An 18759-nucleotide genomic window follows, 5' to 3' on the forward strand; every position below is an offset into this window, starting at 1 on the left:
TATCAAGACAGTTGGATAACGTGGTTCAGAAAACATATGGTAAACATTCTCTTGTCAGTTGAAGCAGAGAGTTTAAGAGCAGAGAAATTATGCTGAAACCGTGTAAAACATTGGTTAAGGCAACTGCTAGAGCATTGTGTGCAGTTATGGAATCCACATTATAGAAGAGATTTAACATTGGAAAAATGCAGTAGAGATGGACTAATGTTTTAGTTATGAAGATAGATTGAATAGATTGGGGTTATTTTCCTTAGAACAGAGAAGATAACATGGAATATGAGAGATGTATTAAGTTAGGAAGGAAATAGTGTGACAGGAAGAAACATTTCCCCTTGATCAATGGAACAAGCAGGCGCCTTAGATTGGAAATGCAGAAGATTGAGGAAATGCGAGGAAAAGTGATTTTACTCAAAGGGTGGTAGGAGTCTGGAACTCACTGCCTCTAAAAGGGTGATAGAGGCAGAAACTTTCATAACATTCAAGCTGTTTTTAGATGTGTACCTGTGATGTCAAGGCTTATAAGGCTATGTACCAAATGCTGAAAAATAGGATTAAGTCAGGCGGCTGGTACAGGTGTGATGGGCTGAAGAGCCTTTTTTTCTGTGCTGTATATCTCTATGACTCTATAAGAGAGAGTTGAATGGTCCTCTAAAGCAGTAACGCAGCTTGAGTTTAGTCTTAATTATGCAGAGGAGACCACTTTGAGAGTCCTGAACAGACAGTAAATTGTAGAAATAAATTGTTGATTCACTTGGAATATGCATTTAGGATCTTGGACAATAAAGGGGAGGTTAAAAAGAAAGGCATTACATTTCCTTTGTTTACACAGGAAGGTACACAAAAATGTGGCAACTGATAGAACAACTAAATTATGTCCTTCTATAGGCATTCATATTACAAAGTGCAGCTATGGAAGCAGTCAACTTTACTTGGGGAGATGGGGGGGCGGGTTAAAATAATTCAGGAGTTCAGAATTTAAAAAAGGAGGTGAGATACAGTATATGGAACTCCACAAATTAGATGATCTAAGTGGACGATGCATAATACTAGCTATTACATGGTGACAGAGTCAATGGGGGAGAGGAGGCGATAGCGTAATGTTAATAGTTCAGCTATAATACCTTGAAATTCAGCTAATAGTCTGGAGATCAGGGTTTGAATTCAACAAGGCTAATGGCATAATTTGAATAATTGCGAAACCAGGTAATTATCAGAAAAACCCATCTGACTCACCAATTCGTTCCCTAAAGGCCAATTTGCCAACCTCACCCAGTGACTCCAAAACCACAGCATTGTAGTTGAGTCACAACTGCACTTTGAAAAGCCTAGCAAGCTACTCAGTTGTAACAACTGCTCCAAAATCTTGACAAAGAAATGAAACCAGAGGGACCAACTGGCATCAACCTTGGCACCAGAAACAATAATGGCAAAAAAAAGTCCTGTTCACGCTGCAAACCCCTCCTTAACAACATCTGGGAGTTTGTGCCAAAAATGGGAGCCATCTCCCAGACAGATCAAGCAAAATTTCCTCCGCTATGTTGACGACTGTATCAACGTCACCTCATGCTCCCATGAGGAGGCTGAACAGTTCATCAACTTCACTAAAACTTTCCACCATGAGCTTACATTCACCTGGACCATTTCAGACACCTCCCTCCCCTTCCTGGACCTCTCCTCTCTATCTCCAGCAACGGACTCAACACTGACATCTACTTCATAGGCACCAACTCCCACGGCTACCTGGATTACACCTTTGCACATCACCCTTCCTATAAAAAAGTGATCCCTTTACTCCCAATTCCTCTATCTTATCTGCTCCAAGAGTAGCAATTCCACTCCAGGATGTCCCAGATGGCCTATTTCAGGGACTGCAATTTCCCCTCCCACATGATCAACAATGCTGTCCAGCACATCTCTTCCATTTCCTGCACCTTCACTTGTGAACCCCACCCCTCCAACCACAAGAGTAGAATGCCCCAGTCCTCACCTTCCACTCCACTAATCTCTGGACACTGTGCATCATCTCCCACCATTTCCACCTACAATTAGAGTCCACCACCAGAGATATTTCCCACCCAATGCCTATCTGCATTCTGCAGAGTCCATTCCCTCAATGTCCGCGCTCCCTACCAACCCACCCTCCACTGCCAGCACCTTCCCTTGCTGCCTCAAGACGTATAAAACTTTACCCCCACCCCCTCACCACCTCTGTCCAAGGCGCCCAAAGGGGATCTTTTCATATCCAGCAGAGATCTTCCTGCACAGCCGAACAACTCAACTACAGTGTCTGTTGCTCTCGATGTGGTCTCTACATTAGAGAGACAGGATGCCAACTCATGGAATATTTCAGGGAACATCTCTGGGACACACGCATCAAACGACCCCAGCCCTCTGTGGCCAACCACTTCAACTTCCCCTCCAAGGGCATGTGAGTCCTGAGCCTCCTCCACTGCCAAATCCAAGCTACCCAATGAACGTCTCATCATCTGCTTTGGGACCCTTCAACTGCAAAGCATCAACATAGACATCACTAGTTTCCAAATCACCCCTCCCCCCCCACCTCAACCCAGATCCAACCCTTCAAATTGGCAACGCCCTCCTGACATGTCCCACCTTTCAATCTTTGTTCTCAACTATCCGCTCCACCCTCCCCACTGACATATCACAATCACCCCCCAACTGCATCCACACATCCCTTTTCCAACTTCTTCCTCCCGCGCCCCCACCCCACCCACCTCCAGCCCTACCCTATTTATCTCTCAGCCCCCTTCCCTGCTTGCCCCCATTCCTGGTGAAGGGCTTATGCCCAAAATGTCGACTCCCTTGCTCCTCAGATGCTGCCTGACCTGCTGCCCCTTTCCAAAGCTACATCTTTCAACTCTGATCTCCAGCATCTGCTCTTTCCTAGTCAAGCAACAGTCTGAGTGATATCTTGCTGATAACTGACGACGCCCCAGACACTATCACCCATGACACCACCACCGTCATGTGTACTGACCCACCAGCAGGGCTGACCCAGCACATGTGGCAGCACAATGGCATACAGTTGCCCTGGGAGCCCTCAGCATTTTACTTCAGACCCCATGAAGTCTCATGGCATCAGGTTAATCTTGGGTATGGAAATTACCTACTGTTTACCAAGCACTGAGCTTCGGATGAATCATTATGACCAACACTTGGAGGAAGCAACAGGGTGGGGATTTTAATATCCATCACCAAGAGTAGCTCAGTAGCACTTACTCTTGGAGAGCTGGTCAGTTCCTAAAGAACATTGATAGACTGGGTCCACAGCAGATGGAAAGGGAACAAGGGGGGGAAAAAAACATACTTTATCTTTATCAGTCTGCCACCTGTATGTGCCCATGAGTGTTTCCCTCCCTTCCTGACACCTTCCATTTGGATTGTATGGCAGCATCACCATGCTCAATGGGGCAGACTTCAAACAGATCTAGCATCTGAAGACTAGGCTATCATGTGGCAGTGTGGGCCAACAGCAGAAATGTACTCCAACACAACCTGCAACCTCATGACCTGGCACAACCCTGACTCAATCATTACCATCAATCCAGGGGAATCAGCCCTACTTCTTGAAGAGTGCAGTAAGGCACTATATAACAAAAAAAGTTAGGTGTGAATCTGCTGAAGCTACCAAACAGCATAAGCAGCAAGTGACAGACAGAGCTAAGCAATCAAACCACTAATCAATCAGGTCTAAGTCCTACAATTCTGCCACATCCAATCAAACAATATCCGCATTTTTAATAACAGGAGTTCAGCACATCAATGCAAAGACAAGGTTGAAGTTTTCACAGCAACTTTCAACAGTTGCCAAGTGACTGATTCACCTCAGCTCCTCCAGAAGTGCCCAGCATCACTGATGCCAGTCTTCAGCCAATTTGATTAACTCCATGTGAAATCAACGAACAGTTGGAGTGTGGATACTGCGATAGCATTGGGCCCAGACAACACTATAGCAATAGCACTGAAAATTGTACTCCATAACACGCCACGCTAATCCAAAATCTTCCAGCTGTTACAACATTGGCATCTACCAGACATGGAAAATTGCCCAGGTATGTTTAGAAAAAGCAGGACAAATCCAATCCAGACAATTACTGCTATATCACTCTCCTTCCAATCATTAGTAAAGTGATGGAAGAGGTCATCAACAGTGCTATCAAGCAGAACCAGGCATTTAGTTTGGCCACATAGGCCACTCAACTCCTGACGTCATTACAGCCTTGGTTCAAACACAGACAACAGAACTGAATCCCAGAAGTGAGGTGAGCCCATGACATAAGCATTTGACGCAGTAGGGAATCGAGAAGCCATGGCAAAACTGGGATTAATGGGAATCGGAGGGCAAACTCTCCACTGGTCAGAGAAATGGTGTATAGAAATATAGTTATGGTTTTTGGACAGTCATCTCAGCTCCAAGACATCTCTGTAGCATTTCCTCAGGGTATTGCCCTCAGCCCAACCATCTTCAACTGCTTTAATGACATCTCACCCTGTCAGAAGTGAGAATCCTGACTGCACAATATTCAGCACCATTTGAGACTCCTCAGATACTGAAGCATTCTATGTTCAAATGTAACAAGAATTAAACAATATCAAAGTTTAGTTTGAGTGTGGCAACTAACATTTGTGGTAAACTAAAGCTACACCAATAACTATCTGCAATAAGAGATAGTCTAACGAATGGCAAGGGGCAGTCAAGTGTTGTCATGGGACAGGCTTCACCTGCATTATAGGAGGATCAGAATGTTGCAAATTGCAAGATGAGATCTGTAGATAGGTCTTCAAACTTGGGGGTGGAGGCGTGGTTTCAGTTGCATGGAAAATTAACAAGTTAAAAGTTAAAGTTCTTTGAGCAAGTAAAAGGACAGAGTATGGAAAGAGTCAGCAATCTAAATTCAGGTACAGCAGATAAAAGGACAACTTTGAGAGGAGGTCAGAGGATGGAGGTTGTTGTACTTAAATACACAGAATATGAAAAATAAAAATATAAATGGCTTTGCAATGCAAATTTAAGTTGATAGGTATGTTGCTGTGGGTATCTCAAATATATAGCTACAGGGGGATCAGTGCTGAGAATGAAATATCCAAAGGATTTGTGTCTTATCAAAAAAGGACAGGCAGAGGGGGCAGGGGTACCACGTTAGTGACAAATGAAATTAAAATCAATAGCAAAAAGTAGCATCAAGTCAGAAGACTCATGGATAGAGTTGAGGAACTGCAAAGGGAAAGAGGGAAAAAGATCACATGCAAGACCTCCTAGCAGTAAACAGATAGTGGGGAATAAAATAAATCAGGAGTTAGAAGAGGCATGCACAAAAAACTATTACAATAATCATGGATGGGGACTTAATAGGCAGGTGGACTGAAAAAAACCATACTGTTTGCAGATTTCAAGAAAAGGAATTTGTGGAATGCCCACAAGATGTTTTTTTGGAGCAGCTTATGATGTGACCCAGTAGGGATTAGGCAAATCTGGATTTGGCGAAGTGTTATGAGACAGGCTTGATAGGGAAGTTAAGATTAAGGAAATAAACCATGTTAAATTGCTCAATGTTCAGGGATGTATAGGCCAGGTGGACTTGCCACATGAAATGCCGCATTATTGTTGTGGGGGTGGGGGGGGGGGGGGGGGGGTGAAGAGATAAGACAGAGGAGGTCTTCCCAGGTTAAGTGTGGACACGATAGGCAGCGTGGCCTGCTTCCCCATGTAGGGATTCGAAGTACCCCTAGGGAAGACACTTGAATCAGATATAACTATTAATTGATAACGGTAATGGAGGGAATAGCTGGGCAGCATTGACTGGAAGGGAAGCCAAGCATGGAAGGCGGTGAAGTAATTCAGAAGGTCCAGCAGAAATTCATCCCAAGGTAGAAGAAACATACTAAGGCGAAGATGAAGCAACCATGACAAGGGAAGTCAGGGATAGCATGAAAGCATAGAAAAAGCATATGATGTACAAACATTAGTGGGAGGTCAGAGGATTGGGAAGCCTTTAAAAACTTGATTTGGAGATGCTGGTGTTGGACTGGGGTGTACAAAGTTAGAAATCACAACACCAGGTTATAGTCCAACACGTTTGTTTGTAAGCACTAGCTTTCGGACCGCTGCTCCTTAACAGGTGATTGTGTCGATCGATGAAGGAGCAGGGCTCCGAAAGCTAGTGCTTACAAATAAACCTGGTGTTGTGTGATTTCTCACTTTAAAAATTTGTACAGGATAAACGCAAAATTCAACCAAAAGGAGAGAGGAGGAGATAAGACAGTAAGCTAGTTAGTAATAAATAAACTCTTGCAATATTATAAGTTATTGAGAAAGGTAAAAAAGCAGCAAGAATGGACATTGGACAGCTAGAAAATGAGACAGTAGTAGTAGTATGATAAACGACTGAATAGATACTTTGTATTATCCTTCAGTGAAAGACACCTGCTACATACCAGAGTTGAAAGCTGTCGAGCAGAAGTGATATGGTGGGCATCACTAATTAGGTGGTGCTGGGGAAGCTGGAAAATGGATAAATCACAAACCGAATGGACTACACCCCTGAGTTCTGAAGATAGTGAGGAGACTGTAGAGGCGCTGATGATCTTTCAGGAATCACTGGAAGGTGACTAATGAAACATACTTGTTTAGAGGGGAGAGAGGCAGTACACAGGAAACTATAGATGTGTAAGCCTGATCTCGATCTTTGATAAATTTTTACAGCCCTTTGTTAGGGACAACACTGAGGAGTACTTGGAAATGCATAATAAAATAGATTAGAGTCAACACAGCTTTGTCAAGGATAGGTCATGCCTGATAATCTACTGGAATTCTCTGAAAAGGTAAAGCAAGTTAGACAAAAGGGAACCAGTGGACAGAATCGATTTGGGTTTTCAAAAGGCCATTGATGATATACCCCACAGGAAGCTGCTAAACGAGATAAGAGCCCATGGTGGTATGGGTATGGTACTGGGATTGGACAGAGGATTGGTTTACTGGCAGAAATTGGGTCTTTTTCAGAATGGCAGATGACAAATAGAGTTCCACAGGGGTTAGCATTGATACAACTACTCACATTATACAGTGATCTGAAAGAGGAACTAAGGGTATTGTAGCTAAGCTTGCAGATGGCACAGAAACAGGAAGGAGGGAGGTTGCAGAAGGACTTGGACATGCCAGGCAAGTGGGCAACAGTGGTGGTAGGTAGAATACAATGTGGAGAAAGTGAGGACTGCAGATGCTGGAGATCAGAGCTGAAAAATATGTGTTGCTGGAAAAGCACAGGTCAGGCAGCATCCAAGGAGCAGGAGAATCTACCTGAAGAGCTTATGCCCGAAACGTCGATACTCCTGCTCCTTGGATGTTGCCTGACCTGCTGCGCTTTTCCTGCAACACATTTTTCAGAATACAGTGGGGCAAAGTGTAGGGTTACACATTTGGAAAGTAGTAGTATAAACTATTTTCTAAATGGGGAAAGGCTTCAGAAACCTGAAGCACAAAAGGAATTTGCAAGCTCTAGTTCAGGATTCTCTTCAGGTAAGCATGCAGGTTCAGTTGGCAGATAGAAAGGCAAATGGAATTATGGCATTCATTTCAAGAGGATTAGAAAACAAGATCAAAAATGTACTGCTGAAACTGTATAAGGCTCTGGTCAGACTGCATCTGGAATATCACAAATGGTTCTGGGCCCCATAGATAAGGAAATGTGTTGTTCTTGGGAGGTTTATAAGAATGATCAGAGGGATGATAAAGGTCTTGTCATGAGGTACAGAGGGCTTTTGGTCAGTATACGATGAAAGTTTACAAGGACGGAGGAGGTTTGGAGAGTGCTGGACCCAGCCTCAATGATAGGATGACATACTAGAATTTCTTCAGCAACAGGTTGGTACTGGTCAAAGATAACCAGAATGTAGGAGAATGGAGTTGATTGACTCTGACTTGCCAAATAAACAGTGGCTACAACAGCCAAAAGGGTAAGAATACGAAAGGGAGTAACTCACTTAACTCGCCAAAAGCCTCTCTACCACTTATACAAATCAGGAGCGTGATGGAATACTCCCTACTTGTTTGGAAGCTGAAGCTTGAACACTCAAGAAGCTCGACATCAATCAGGAGAAAAGCAGCCTGTTTATTTGGCATCACATCCACAAGTACCCACTCATTCTGCCACTGACGCTCAGTCGCAGCAGTATGGACTGCAGAAATTCAGAAGATCTTGAAGCAGCACCTTCCAAAGCCATGATCATTTCCATTAAGAAGAACTAGGGCAGCAGATATCCTCCAAGCCACTCACAATGCTGACTTGAATATATATAGACGCTCCTTCATGGCCGTTGGGTCAAAATAATTAAATTCCCTCCTTAGGATATTGTGCATCTACCCACAGCATATGGACTGCAGAAGTTCAAGAAGACAGCTCACTATCAACACCTTCAAGGACAAATAGGGTCAGAGAATAAATGCTGGCCAGCCAGTGTTCCCATCTCATGACTCAAGAAAAGGTCATACAGTGCCAATGAGGCCCATTAACTGACAACTTAGTCATACAAATCCCACTTTCCAGATCTTGGCTCATAGCTTTCAATACTTGGAAGTTTCAAGTCATCATCCACTCGAGGTTCATATTTCCCACCTCTACTGCCCCTCTGGAGGACATTCCGACTCCCACCATCTGCTGTGTGAAAACATTCTTTTAGGTTCCCTCCAAAAATTCTGGCTTTCACCTTAACCTTATGCCCTCTCGTTATTATTCAAGAGGAACAACTGCTTCCTATCCACCTTATCTATATCCTCCAACCTTGACGGTTCTCCTGAAGCAGTGGTAATGTCCCTGCATCTGAGATAGGAGGCCCAGGTTAGAGTCACACCTGCTCTGGAGGTGTGTAGTAACATCTCGGAAGAGTTTGATTAGAAAATATTTCCTTCAATTTTATACACCTAATCAGGTTCCCCATCAGCATTCTCTAATCATCCCAGTGCGTGCAAAACACATGAAAAATCTGCTCCAGGAAACAAACGCAAGTATAGAACTGAAATATACTGTAACTCTAAACAGATAGTTAGTGTTGGATGGGACTGAGGTCTACAGTACACCGTGGAAGTTTTTTTAAAAACTAACCACATTTCGTTTTATTTCAAACAACCTCATTGCGTACTGAAATATCGGACATAAAAGGTAGAGTAATGAAGAGACAGATGGCATAGGCTGTCATTTTATTAAAATGGCACAAAAATCCTAATGTGACTGGGAAGTACGTTCAGACACTCTCAAATTCCTGTCAATTTTGCATAACAGTATCAATCATTACCAGATATTCACTTTGGAAAGAGTAAAAAGAATGCAGAGTACTGGGCTAATGGTAAGGTTCTTGGTAGTGGAGATGAGCAGAGAGATCTCAGTGTCCAGGTACATAGATCCCTGAAAGTTGCCACCCAGGTTGATAAGGTTGTGAACAAGGCATACAGTGTGTTCGTTATTATTGGTAGAGGGATTGAGTTTTGCAGCCATGGAGTCATGCCGCAGCAGCGCAAAACTCTGCTGTGGCCACATTTGAAGTATTGCCTACAGTTCTGGTCATCGCATTATAGGAAGAATGTGGAAGCTTTGGAAAGGTTTCAGAGGAGATTTACTAAGATGCTGCTTGCTATGGAGAGAAGGTCTTATGGAGGAAAGGTTGAGGGGACTTGAGGCTGTTTTCATTCGAGAGAAAGTTGTTGAGAGATGACTTAATTGAGACATACAAGATAATCAGAGGGTTAGCTAGGGTGGACAATGAGAGGCTTTTTTCCTCTGATGGTGACACATAGCACAAGGGGACAGAGCTTTAAAATGAGGGGTGACAGATATAGCACAGACGTCAGAGGTAGCTTCTTTACTCCGTAGTAGGGGCATGGAACGCACTGCCTGCAACAGTCGTGGACTCACCAACCTTAAGGGCATTTAAATGGTCATTGGATAGGCACGTGGACGATAATGGAATGGTGTAGGTTCAATGGCTTCAGATTGGTTTCACAGGTCAGCACAACATCAAAGGGCCAAACGGACTGTGCGGCCCTGTAATGTTCTATATTCTATATTGGAGAAAGGTAACACGAAAGTAGTTGGTATATTTTGTTGCAAACAGAAATGCAAATGAAATGTTTTCAACCAACAACTTCCTCCTGGGATCTTACTGCATTAAGAACTGAAATTTAGTGCACTTGGAGGCAATACCTTTCAACCAACTAAATTTAGTACCTCTAAGAAATCCAACACAGATTTATCAGCAATTGTAGTTTTATACTGATTTTAACAAAAGGTCTAAGCTTACAGAAGTCTTATCTCTTGGCTGCAGAAGATAGATTATTCTAACTAAGAACTGTCTGCAATCTTCCCAGCACTGTAAATTTGTTGAAAATTTTTAACTCCATGAGAGGACAGAATTTAAATAAAGATATATCTTCCGTAATAAAAGGCAATTCTTGCCTTTTTTTGGTGTAGTGCACATAATAGAACAAAAGTAATGCAACCCACCACATAGATCAAATGCTGATCTTCTGAAAACCAGAATGCCTGCACATCCAAGAAATCTCCTGGAACGTAACAGGACACTGACTGCTCATTCAGTAGCATTTTGCTCTTAGTATTTTACACTTCTTACAGTAATATCAAAACAATCTTAGATTTGGAATTTTTTTCAAAAGGAGCACTGGAGATTGAAGAAACTACATCACCCCTTATTGTTACAAATCTTTACATATCAATCATGGATGCCCATCTCATTCTGTTTAGGGGCCAACCTATCACATGGAATTGGAGAGTCACACTTCGTTTAATCAGGAATTAGTTGGGCTTTTGCGGTTTTTTAACAATCAAGAAGATAGAGATTGTTTTTGGGGGGCCAACCAACTAAACATCAGATTTTTCTCAAATTCACTCACAGGATGCAGGCTAAGCCAGCATTCATTACTCATTCAAGTTACCCAGTGGGGAATCGAGAGTTAATCACATTGATGTGGGTAGAGTCATATGTAAGCCAGACCAGCTAAGGATGACAATTTCCTTCACTAAAAAGGCAGTGAACCAGATGGATTTTTCCTGATAATCGACAACAGTTCATGGTCACCATTAGACTCAGTTTGTTTTTATTGAATCCAACCTCAAAACTTGCTACTGTGGAATTTGAATTCAATACTAGCTCAGTAACAATAACTATCCAGATTACTGCACTGCACCTAACCAAAAAATGCCTCAGATCATAAATGCTAAATTTTGACAATGTTATTTTTTTATTCCCTCATGGACAATGTTGGCTAGCTGTCAGGACTTATTGCCCATCCCTAGTTGCTCAAGATGGGTGCTAGTGAGCAGTCTTTTTAACCACAGCCAACAAGCGGTCGGTGATTGAAGTCCAGGATTCTGACTCAGCAGTGAGGGAACGTGACGTATTTCCAAGTCACAACGGCAACTGGCTTGGAGGGGGAATTGCAGATAGATGGCAATGTTCTGGCCTTGGTCTTCTAGATGGAATTAAGTTGTGGATTTGAAGTTGCTGTCTCAGGATTGTCAGTGATTTTCTGCAGGGCATCTTGTGCATAGTACATACTGTTGCAACTGAACATCAGTGGAGGAGCAACTAGATGTTTGCAGATGTAGTGCCAATCAAGTGGACTGCTTTATCCTGGAAAGTGTAAAGCTGCTCGAGTATTGTTAAAGCCACACCCTCCAAGAAGTGGAGAGGATTCTATCACAACCCTGATCTGTGCCTTTTAGACATTGGACAGGCTTTGGGGAGTCAGGAGTCATAGTTGCCATATTATGCTTTGCCTCTAACCCTCTCTTATAACTATTGTTCAGTCATCAACAAACACCTGACAGCAGCATAGACACCGTTCTGGCTCCTGCTGCCTGCACACTACACAGCACCAGGCCAGCTGCATTCCTTTTTCCCTTTTCAACTTCACCCTCATCTTTTTATTCTGTTGGGTGCTGTTTCGGCAGAATTAGATGACTCTGGACACTTGGCACAAGAATAGGAACAGGCAACCCAGGGCCTTTGTGAGGAGAGAGCATGGCTAGCCATTTATGGACTGTTAACTATGTTTCTTTGTTTGTTTTCTACTTTTTAGCAAGGACGATACTCTTTGAAACTTTGCTTTTCTTATTTTTCTGCTTTATAACCAAGATTCTATACCTAAGTACCATTGCATCCAGTAGATACTAAGTGGCAACTTGCAAACTTTTCACTCTACTTATAAGCGTAGATGTAACAATACACCTAAATCAATTATAACCTGATGAAGAGTATATCATTGAGGACGGTTGGGCCCAGGCCACTAGCCTGAGGAACTGCTACAGAGATGTCCCACAACTGAGATGACTGACCTCCAATAAGTACAATCATGCCAGATACGACTCCAACCAGCAATGAGAGAGCTTGCCGTGATATCTACTGATTTAAGTTTTGCCAGAGCTCTCTTCATTATCACACTCCAAAGAACCTCAATTGTTACACTCATCTCACCTCTGGAGTGCAGTTGTTTTGTCCATGTTTGAAGCAAGACTGTAGTGAGATCAAGAGCTGAGTGGCCATGGCAAAATCCAAACTGGGAATCATTGAGCAGATTCTCGCTGAACAGATGCTGCCATATAGCACAGTTGATGACACTTATCACTGCTTTACTGATGGATGGGATTAAGACTGGACTGAAGGAGTGGTAACTGGCCAATTTGGACTTGTCCTGCTTTTCAAATAATGGACATACCTGGCAATTTTTCATGTTGTCTGATATATTCTACTAAGTATAGCTGTACCTGAGCAGCTGGGTTAGGAGAATCATAGAATCCTTACAACACGGAAACAGATCCTTCCGCCCAACAGGTCCACACCAACCCTCCAAAGAGTAACTTGCCCACACCCATTGCCCACCCTATTACCCCTGACTCGTGCACCTAACCTACACATCCCTGGACACAAGGGACAATTTACCATGGCCACTTCACCTAACCTGCACATCTTTGGACTGTCAGAAGAAACCCACGCAGATGCAGGAGAACTTGCAAACTCCACAAAGACGGTCACCAAAGGCTGGAATCAAATCAGAGTCCTGGCGCTGAGAGACAGTAGTGCTACCCACCGGGCCATCATGCTGCCCCAAAATGGCAAGTTCTGGAGAAAAGAATCTTCATTGCTATTACTGGAACATTACCAAGGCCCATAGCTTTTGCAGCATCCAGTGTCTCCAAGCATTTCTTAATACCACAAAGAATAGAATAAAATTGAATTGGCTCAAATATGGGGCCAATGCAACATTTCTGTAACACTGGGAACATTACAAGTGGCTAAGATGGATCTACTTGTCACTTCTGGCTGAAGATTGCAGTGAGTGCTAATCTTCTGCACTGATGTGCTGAGCTCTTCCATTATTAAGGATGGCGATATCTGTGGTGCAGCCTCCTCCACGGAGTTATTTCACTGTCATTCAGGACATGATCTGCAGAACGTAGATCTGACCCATTGGTGTGGAATCACTTAGCTCTGTTATACTGCCTAGCAGGCTAACGGTCGTGTTTGGTAGCTTCACACTTTGTATTTAGCTATACAGGGTTTGCTTCTGGACCCCATAACTTGATTATAATGGTTGAGTGGAAGAGATGCTGGGCCATGAGGTTGCAGATTGGCTTGGAGTACAATTCTGCTGCCGTGATGGCCCACAGGAACTCAGGGATGCCCAATCTTCAGTCGGTAGATCTATTTTAAAATCTGTCACATTTAGTATTGTGATAGAACAAAGGACAATACAGCACAAGAACAGGCCCTTCACCCCTCCAGGCTTGCGCCAACACATTTTTCCCTTCTATATTAAAACTGTTGTCATTTACAGAGTCCATATCCCTCTAATCCCTTCATTTTTATTATTTGTCCAGGTGCTTCTTGAATGCTGTTATTGTGTCTGCTTCTACCACCTTCTCTGGCAATGTGTTCCAGGCACTCACCACACTTTGTGCGAAAAACTTGCCTTGCACATCTTTGAAGCGTCCCCTCTCGCACATGGAACCTGTGCCCTCTAGAAAGTGACCCCACCACTCTGGAAAAAAGTTTCATACTTTCAGTCTGTCCATGCCATTCAACGATGAAGGGTATTTTCAACATAAAGGTGGGACTTGATCACCACAAGGACTGTGCGGTGGTCACTCTTGCTGACAGAGTCATGGTCAGATCAATCTGCAGCTGGCAGATCAGTAAGGCTGAGGTCAAGTATGTTTTTCCTTCTTATTGGTTCCCTCACCATAGCTGCTAGATTGACTCTGCAGCAATGTTCTTTAGGATCTGACCAACCCAATCAGTAATGCTGCTGCACTACACGTCCGCACTGATGTTATACAGGTTGACAATGAGACCCAATTTGAATAGGGGTCCATGGCAGAACTAGGCTGCGTCTTGCATCCTTGAACCACAATATGGATCCTTAATCCAATACATTAAAGTCAGAGATCATTTGCAGGACTGTTAAAACACATTGTGATCAATTCTGTAGCAGCAAAATGAAATATCCATTGAATGTTCAGTGGCATCTGCAAGGACATCAAGTCCCTGTTCATTAAATCTTGGTGCTACCTACATGTTTCTCATTTAATATAGCCATGAATAGTTAATCCTTATATCAGTTCTTTCCCCTGAAACAGTCTTGTTCACTGAGAAATGCCCCTTTCGCTAATATCAGTTTAGAGCACTAGATTTGTTGAGCAACAACACAGCATGCAATGCCCACAGTGAAAACCTGGGAGACATTTCCAAAACAGCAGCACGCATCATATGTACATACATACCCAGTAAGACATCCCAGCTCTCCAAGAATACAAACTTCAGCAGGGGTTACTACCCTGTGCCTGCAAAAAGGGAAAAATAAAATTGTTGAGCCCTGACCAGTTTAAATGTGTGCAAAGTAAAAACTGATCGTAAAATCAGCTTGAATACTTCCATGCAAACTAAACTTACATTACACAGAGGGGCAGCATGCAACTCAAGCTTTTATTTAAATTGAAACAAACTTCAGAATTAAAGTTTGAAAAATAGATACAGTAAAAATAAATTAGTTTTAAAATTGGCAAAATCTAAATATATTTTATTAGTAGTTGAGGACAGACCAATTTGCTTTTAAAGCTTTACCTGGACTGATCTATTTTTGTGTGTTGTGTTTTAAATTTAAAGCATTCAGCGTTTAGCAAGAGTTGCATTACATTCATATTATAATGGGCAAATTTAGACTCTTTAATCAAGACAGGGTTAAAACAGAACAAGTTTATCACTAGTTAACACTAATTAGAAATTTATTTGGCTGTTTTCCTATTTTAATGTTTGGAAGTTTACATTTTTAACCATTTATAACTATAATAGTTACCAAGAAAGGTTGTATATACACATCAGTGCCTTAAAATTACAGATTTAGCATTACGGTTACCTTGTGCATTTTGCGAGGTGGTTAAGGTTTAGTCATCCGTCCTGCGATATATTCCTTTAAAAAAATCAGCCATCATCTTTCATTTCATCATAAAGACATTGAGCCCTGTAAACTGACTGGGATTGCCGAGACTTAGTCACATTAACACTGAAAATTGCAAATACATTTTAAAACTCAATATAGAAAGACATTAACGTTTTGTATGCGTTAACCTTGAGGTTTTTTTTTTGGTTTTTGTTGTTAACTGTTACACTCAAGTATTCAGGACTCCTCTGGTTGGGCCCCACATGGGGTAGTGTCAGACGTATAATTTAACGGTGTTAGTCACAATATAGAATCTACAAGGAATATTTTGTATTTTATTATGGTGAAGCAGTGGTCTTACCTCTATCTTCTTTACGTTTTGTTCACGGATAACATGCCGGCATAAACAAGTCCGTTATATTTATTTTAGCAAGTTGAAACCATCTGTTTGTTTATTTCACCATTTCTGTACATATTAACCAAGATTTCCCAAAATCCATGCAACAGGGTTAACAGATTTGCTTTTAACTTTCAACTCATCCCAAGGACTTTAACCAAAGCTAGTTTTTTTGGTAAAATGAAATAATTAGAACAGAGGTCTTTAAATTTTATATAGTGAGAATGTTTATTGTACTGCAGAAAAAGAAGAGTTTATATTTCTAAGGAAAAAAGGGAATTCAGTTTAGTTCTATACAAAAGAATTGAACTTTATTGACAAACTGTTGCAAACGTGTTTGACAAATGTTTAGCTACCTATTTAGGCCAGCTCACACAGGAGTGCAAAGCATATTTATGTCCAGGCACAGATTTCAAGGACAACAGACAATTGTGGTTATAAATTTCCAACTACATACATGAACTGATTTTAGCTGCAGTGTCCCTTTTTGCTTCAGCAGACAGAACATCTAGAATTGCCAGAAACATAACGCCCAAAATAAAACCATGAAACTAGGGAGATTGGGAGGGAGAAATGAAAAGAAATAAACCTCCAACTTCAATAATTATTTTTGATCTTGGTGAATTATAATTACGCTGTTCAAAGTCCACTGTTAAAAGAAAATTCATCTACACTTTAACATCAGGATCCTGGTTATCCAAGCATGTGAACCACAGAAAACTTTTGTGCTGCAAAATGGCAGTGGAGGCAGAACTGGAGATATTCTCCTGCTATTCCAGGTTAACAAGTTCTCTCAACACCAGTAAACACAGCTTCCAAGTATAAAAGAGAAAAAAAATCAAAAGCTGCTAAAGCCCCAGTACTGTCAAAACAGGAGGCATATTTATGGGCAACTATGACTGCTAAAACACAAACCAACTTCCAGTTGAACAGATGCAGTGTTGGGAAAAAAAAATCTGCTCCTTCATACTTCATTGTTTACATCACACAAGCTCAGTACATCCAGTGAGAACAGCTATACTGCTGAGGCCAGATGAGTGGTAAATGAAGCTGCTAGCAAAGAAAATAAACCCCTTCCCACACCAAGAAAAACACTCACTGATGCTGCAGCTTTTGGAAGCAACACCAGAATCATATGGAGGTCACATGCTTATGGCAGCACAATAAAACATGGTGAGGCTCAGCCAGCAATCTGAATTTAATGAAAACTGTAAGGAAACACATGGGTCCAGTGGCTAACAGCAGGGAGCAAGTGCCAGTTGTTCTGTGCAAGTAAACCTGCCTGCTGAAAATACTAAACAATTTAGAGAAGCCCAAATCCCAGTGCACATTTACATAATTTCCATAATCCACCATCCTCAACCCAGAAAACAAAGGCATTCCCCATTGGGAGAACATGATCAGCTCATCTTTGTACCAATTTACAAGGATTGCTGTGGTTTGTGTTTATTTTGCAAATCATTAGCAAGGCTTAAAAATGCTTTTTACAATCATGGCAAAGCTGCTTGCAAAAGCGCTTCAAAAGTAAAACCAATGTCAACTTTGGAGGGGGCTTTAAATAAAACAAATCAAACTCAAATGTATACACAATTCCTTCGTAAAAATCCTGAACATTGACTCCTCTGGTTTGGAAGTACTTCAAGAGACAACAAACATTGTCCAATTGAGTTAAAAACACTGGATTTACACTGAGCCCCCAAAAAACAAAAACACCCCCAAACACTTCAATATAAATCGATGTGTGAAGGAAACCAAGGACAAACGGAATGTGAAGATTTAATTTGACAGATTTAAAATGCAGCTCATGTGATCCAAATGGGATTCTGCAACGCTGAAGATTATTTAAACATTGTACGTAATCAACAGAAGTAAGTCATGGTAAACAAGTCTAAAAATACCTACACAGCAGAATTGAAATTCAAATGGCAAATAGAAGCCATCTTTACAGGTACATGTAAAGTGACAGCTGCGTCAACAGTATAAAAACAAAAACAAAGCATTCTAATTGTATGGGTTTAGCTGGAATTTGCTGCCCTCTCATTTATTGAAACATATCATGCCAGACTTGCACTACCATGAGTTTTAATTATCTAAACATGTACATAAACCAGTCTCCCCAATAAATGTCCAGAGTAGAAAACAAATGGACTATTACTTGTCTCACAGTTGATAACAAGATGGTGACCACAGAAGATTGAAGCAATTTATAAGGATGTACACATGGTGAGAGCCAGCTTTAGTATCTCCCATAAGGATGATCTCTGTACATTCCCTTCAATGATCTTGCTGGTGCCTTCAGGCTTGCGCGCCCTGTACTCCAATCCTCCTGCCCTGCAACACAAGAAAAAATATTTGCACTACACATAAGCGCAGACCTTTTGGTATACACTCCACCAGTGTCTGATGTGACAAGTACATACACACACCTCGATTATCTGAATGACACAGGAGGGGAGTATTTTGTTCAGATAATCAAATCCCAGATAACACATTTTAGCCAAGCATCGGGACCTTGTTCGGATAATTCACAAGTCGGGGATAATCAAATGCCAGATAATTGAGGTTCCCTGTATTAACATTAACTTGAACTTTAACACCGCAGACTGCAAAGCAACATCTTTTCTGGGCCCCAACCAGCAGCAACTCAGTAGCTGGTAATAAAGGTGATGCACATTAGAATGCAACCACTGAACAAGAATCCTACTGTGTGGACCATCTTTTAACCTAAGACAAGTAGTTCACCAAAATAGAAAAGAAAAATATCCCAGAAATTCTTATAGGATACATACTGGACAGTCATCCTGGGAAAGGCAACAGCTCTCACAAATGTAGTGAATGGAAACAAAAATCAACACAGCCAGTCAAATTGCATGAGCACAAAAAAATCTTCACAGGT

At 41.8% G+C, this 18759-nt stretch overlaps 1 protein-coding gene across 4 annotated transcripts in view; it reads right to left on the bottom strand.

The window, feature by feature from the left end:
* Positions 1 to 18759, bottom strand: part of LOC140453698 (KH domain-containing, RNA-binding, signal transduction-associated protein 1-like) — a 63703-nt gene that overhangs the window by 18871 nt on the left and 26073 nt on the right. For 3 of the 4 annotated variants that reach the window (XM_072548649.1, XM_072548647.1, XM_072548646.1), the window contains exons 9-10: positions 15443 to 18194; positions 14811 to 14870 (exon numbers count right to left, since the gene is read on the bottom strand). In XM_072548649.1, the coding sequence (XP_072404750.1) occupies positions 18100 to 18194 (95 nt within the window). In that variant the 3' untranslated portion in view covers positions 14811 to 14870; positions 15443 to 18099. Of the gene's footprint in view, positions 1 to 13999; positions 14069 to 14810; positions 14871 to 15442; positions 18195 to 18759 lie in introns of all 4 variants that reach the window. The other variant, XM_072548648.1, reaches the window with a different exon arrangement.

This window comes from Chiloscyllium punctatum, chromosome 27, assembly GCF_047496795.1.
Source record: "Chiloscyllium punctatum isolate Juve2018m chromosome 27, sChiPun1.3, whole genome shotgun sequence".
NCBI classification, from domain to species: domain Eukaryota; kingdom Metazoa; phylum Chordata; class Chondrichthyes; order Orectolobiformes; family Hemiscylliidae; genus Chiloscyllium; species Chiloscyllium punctatum.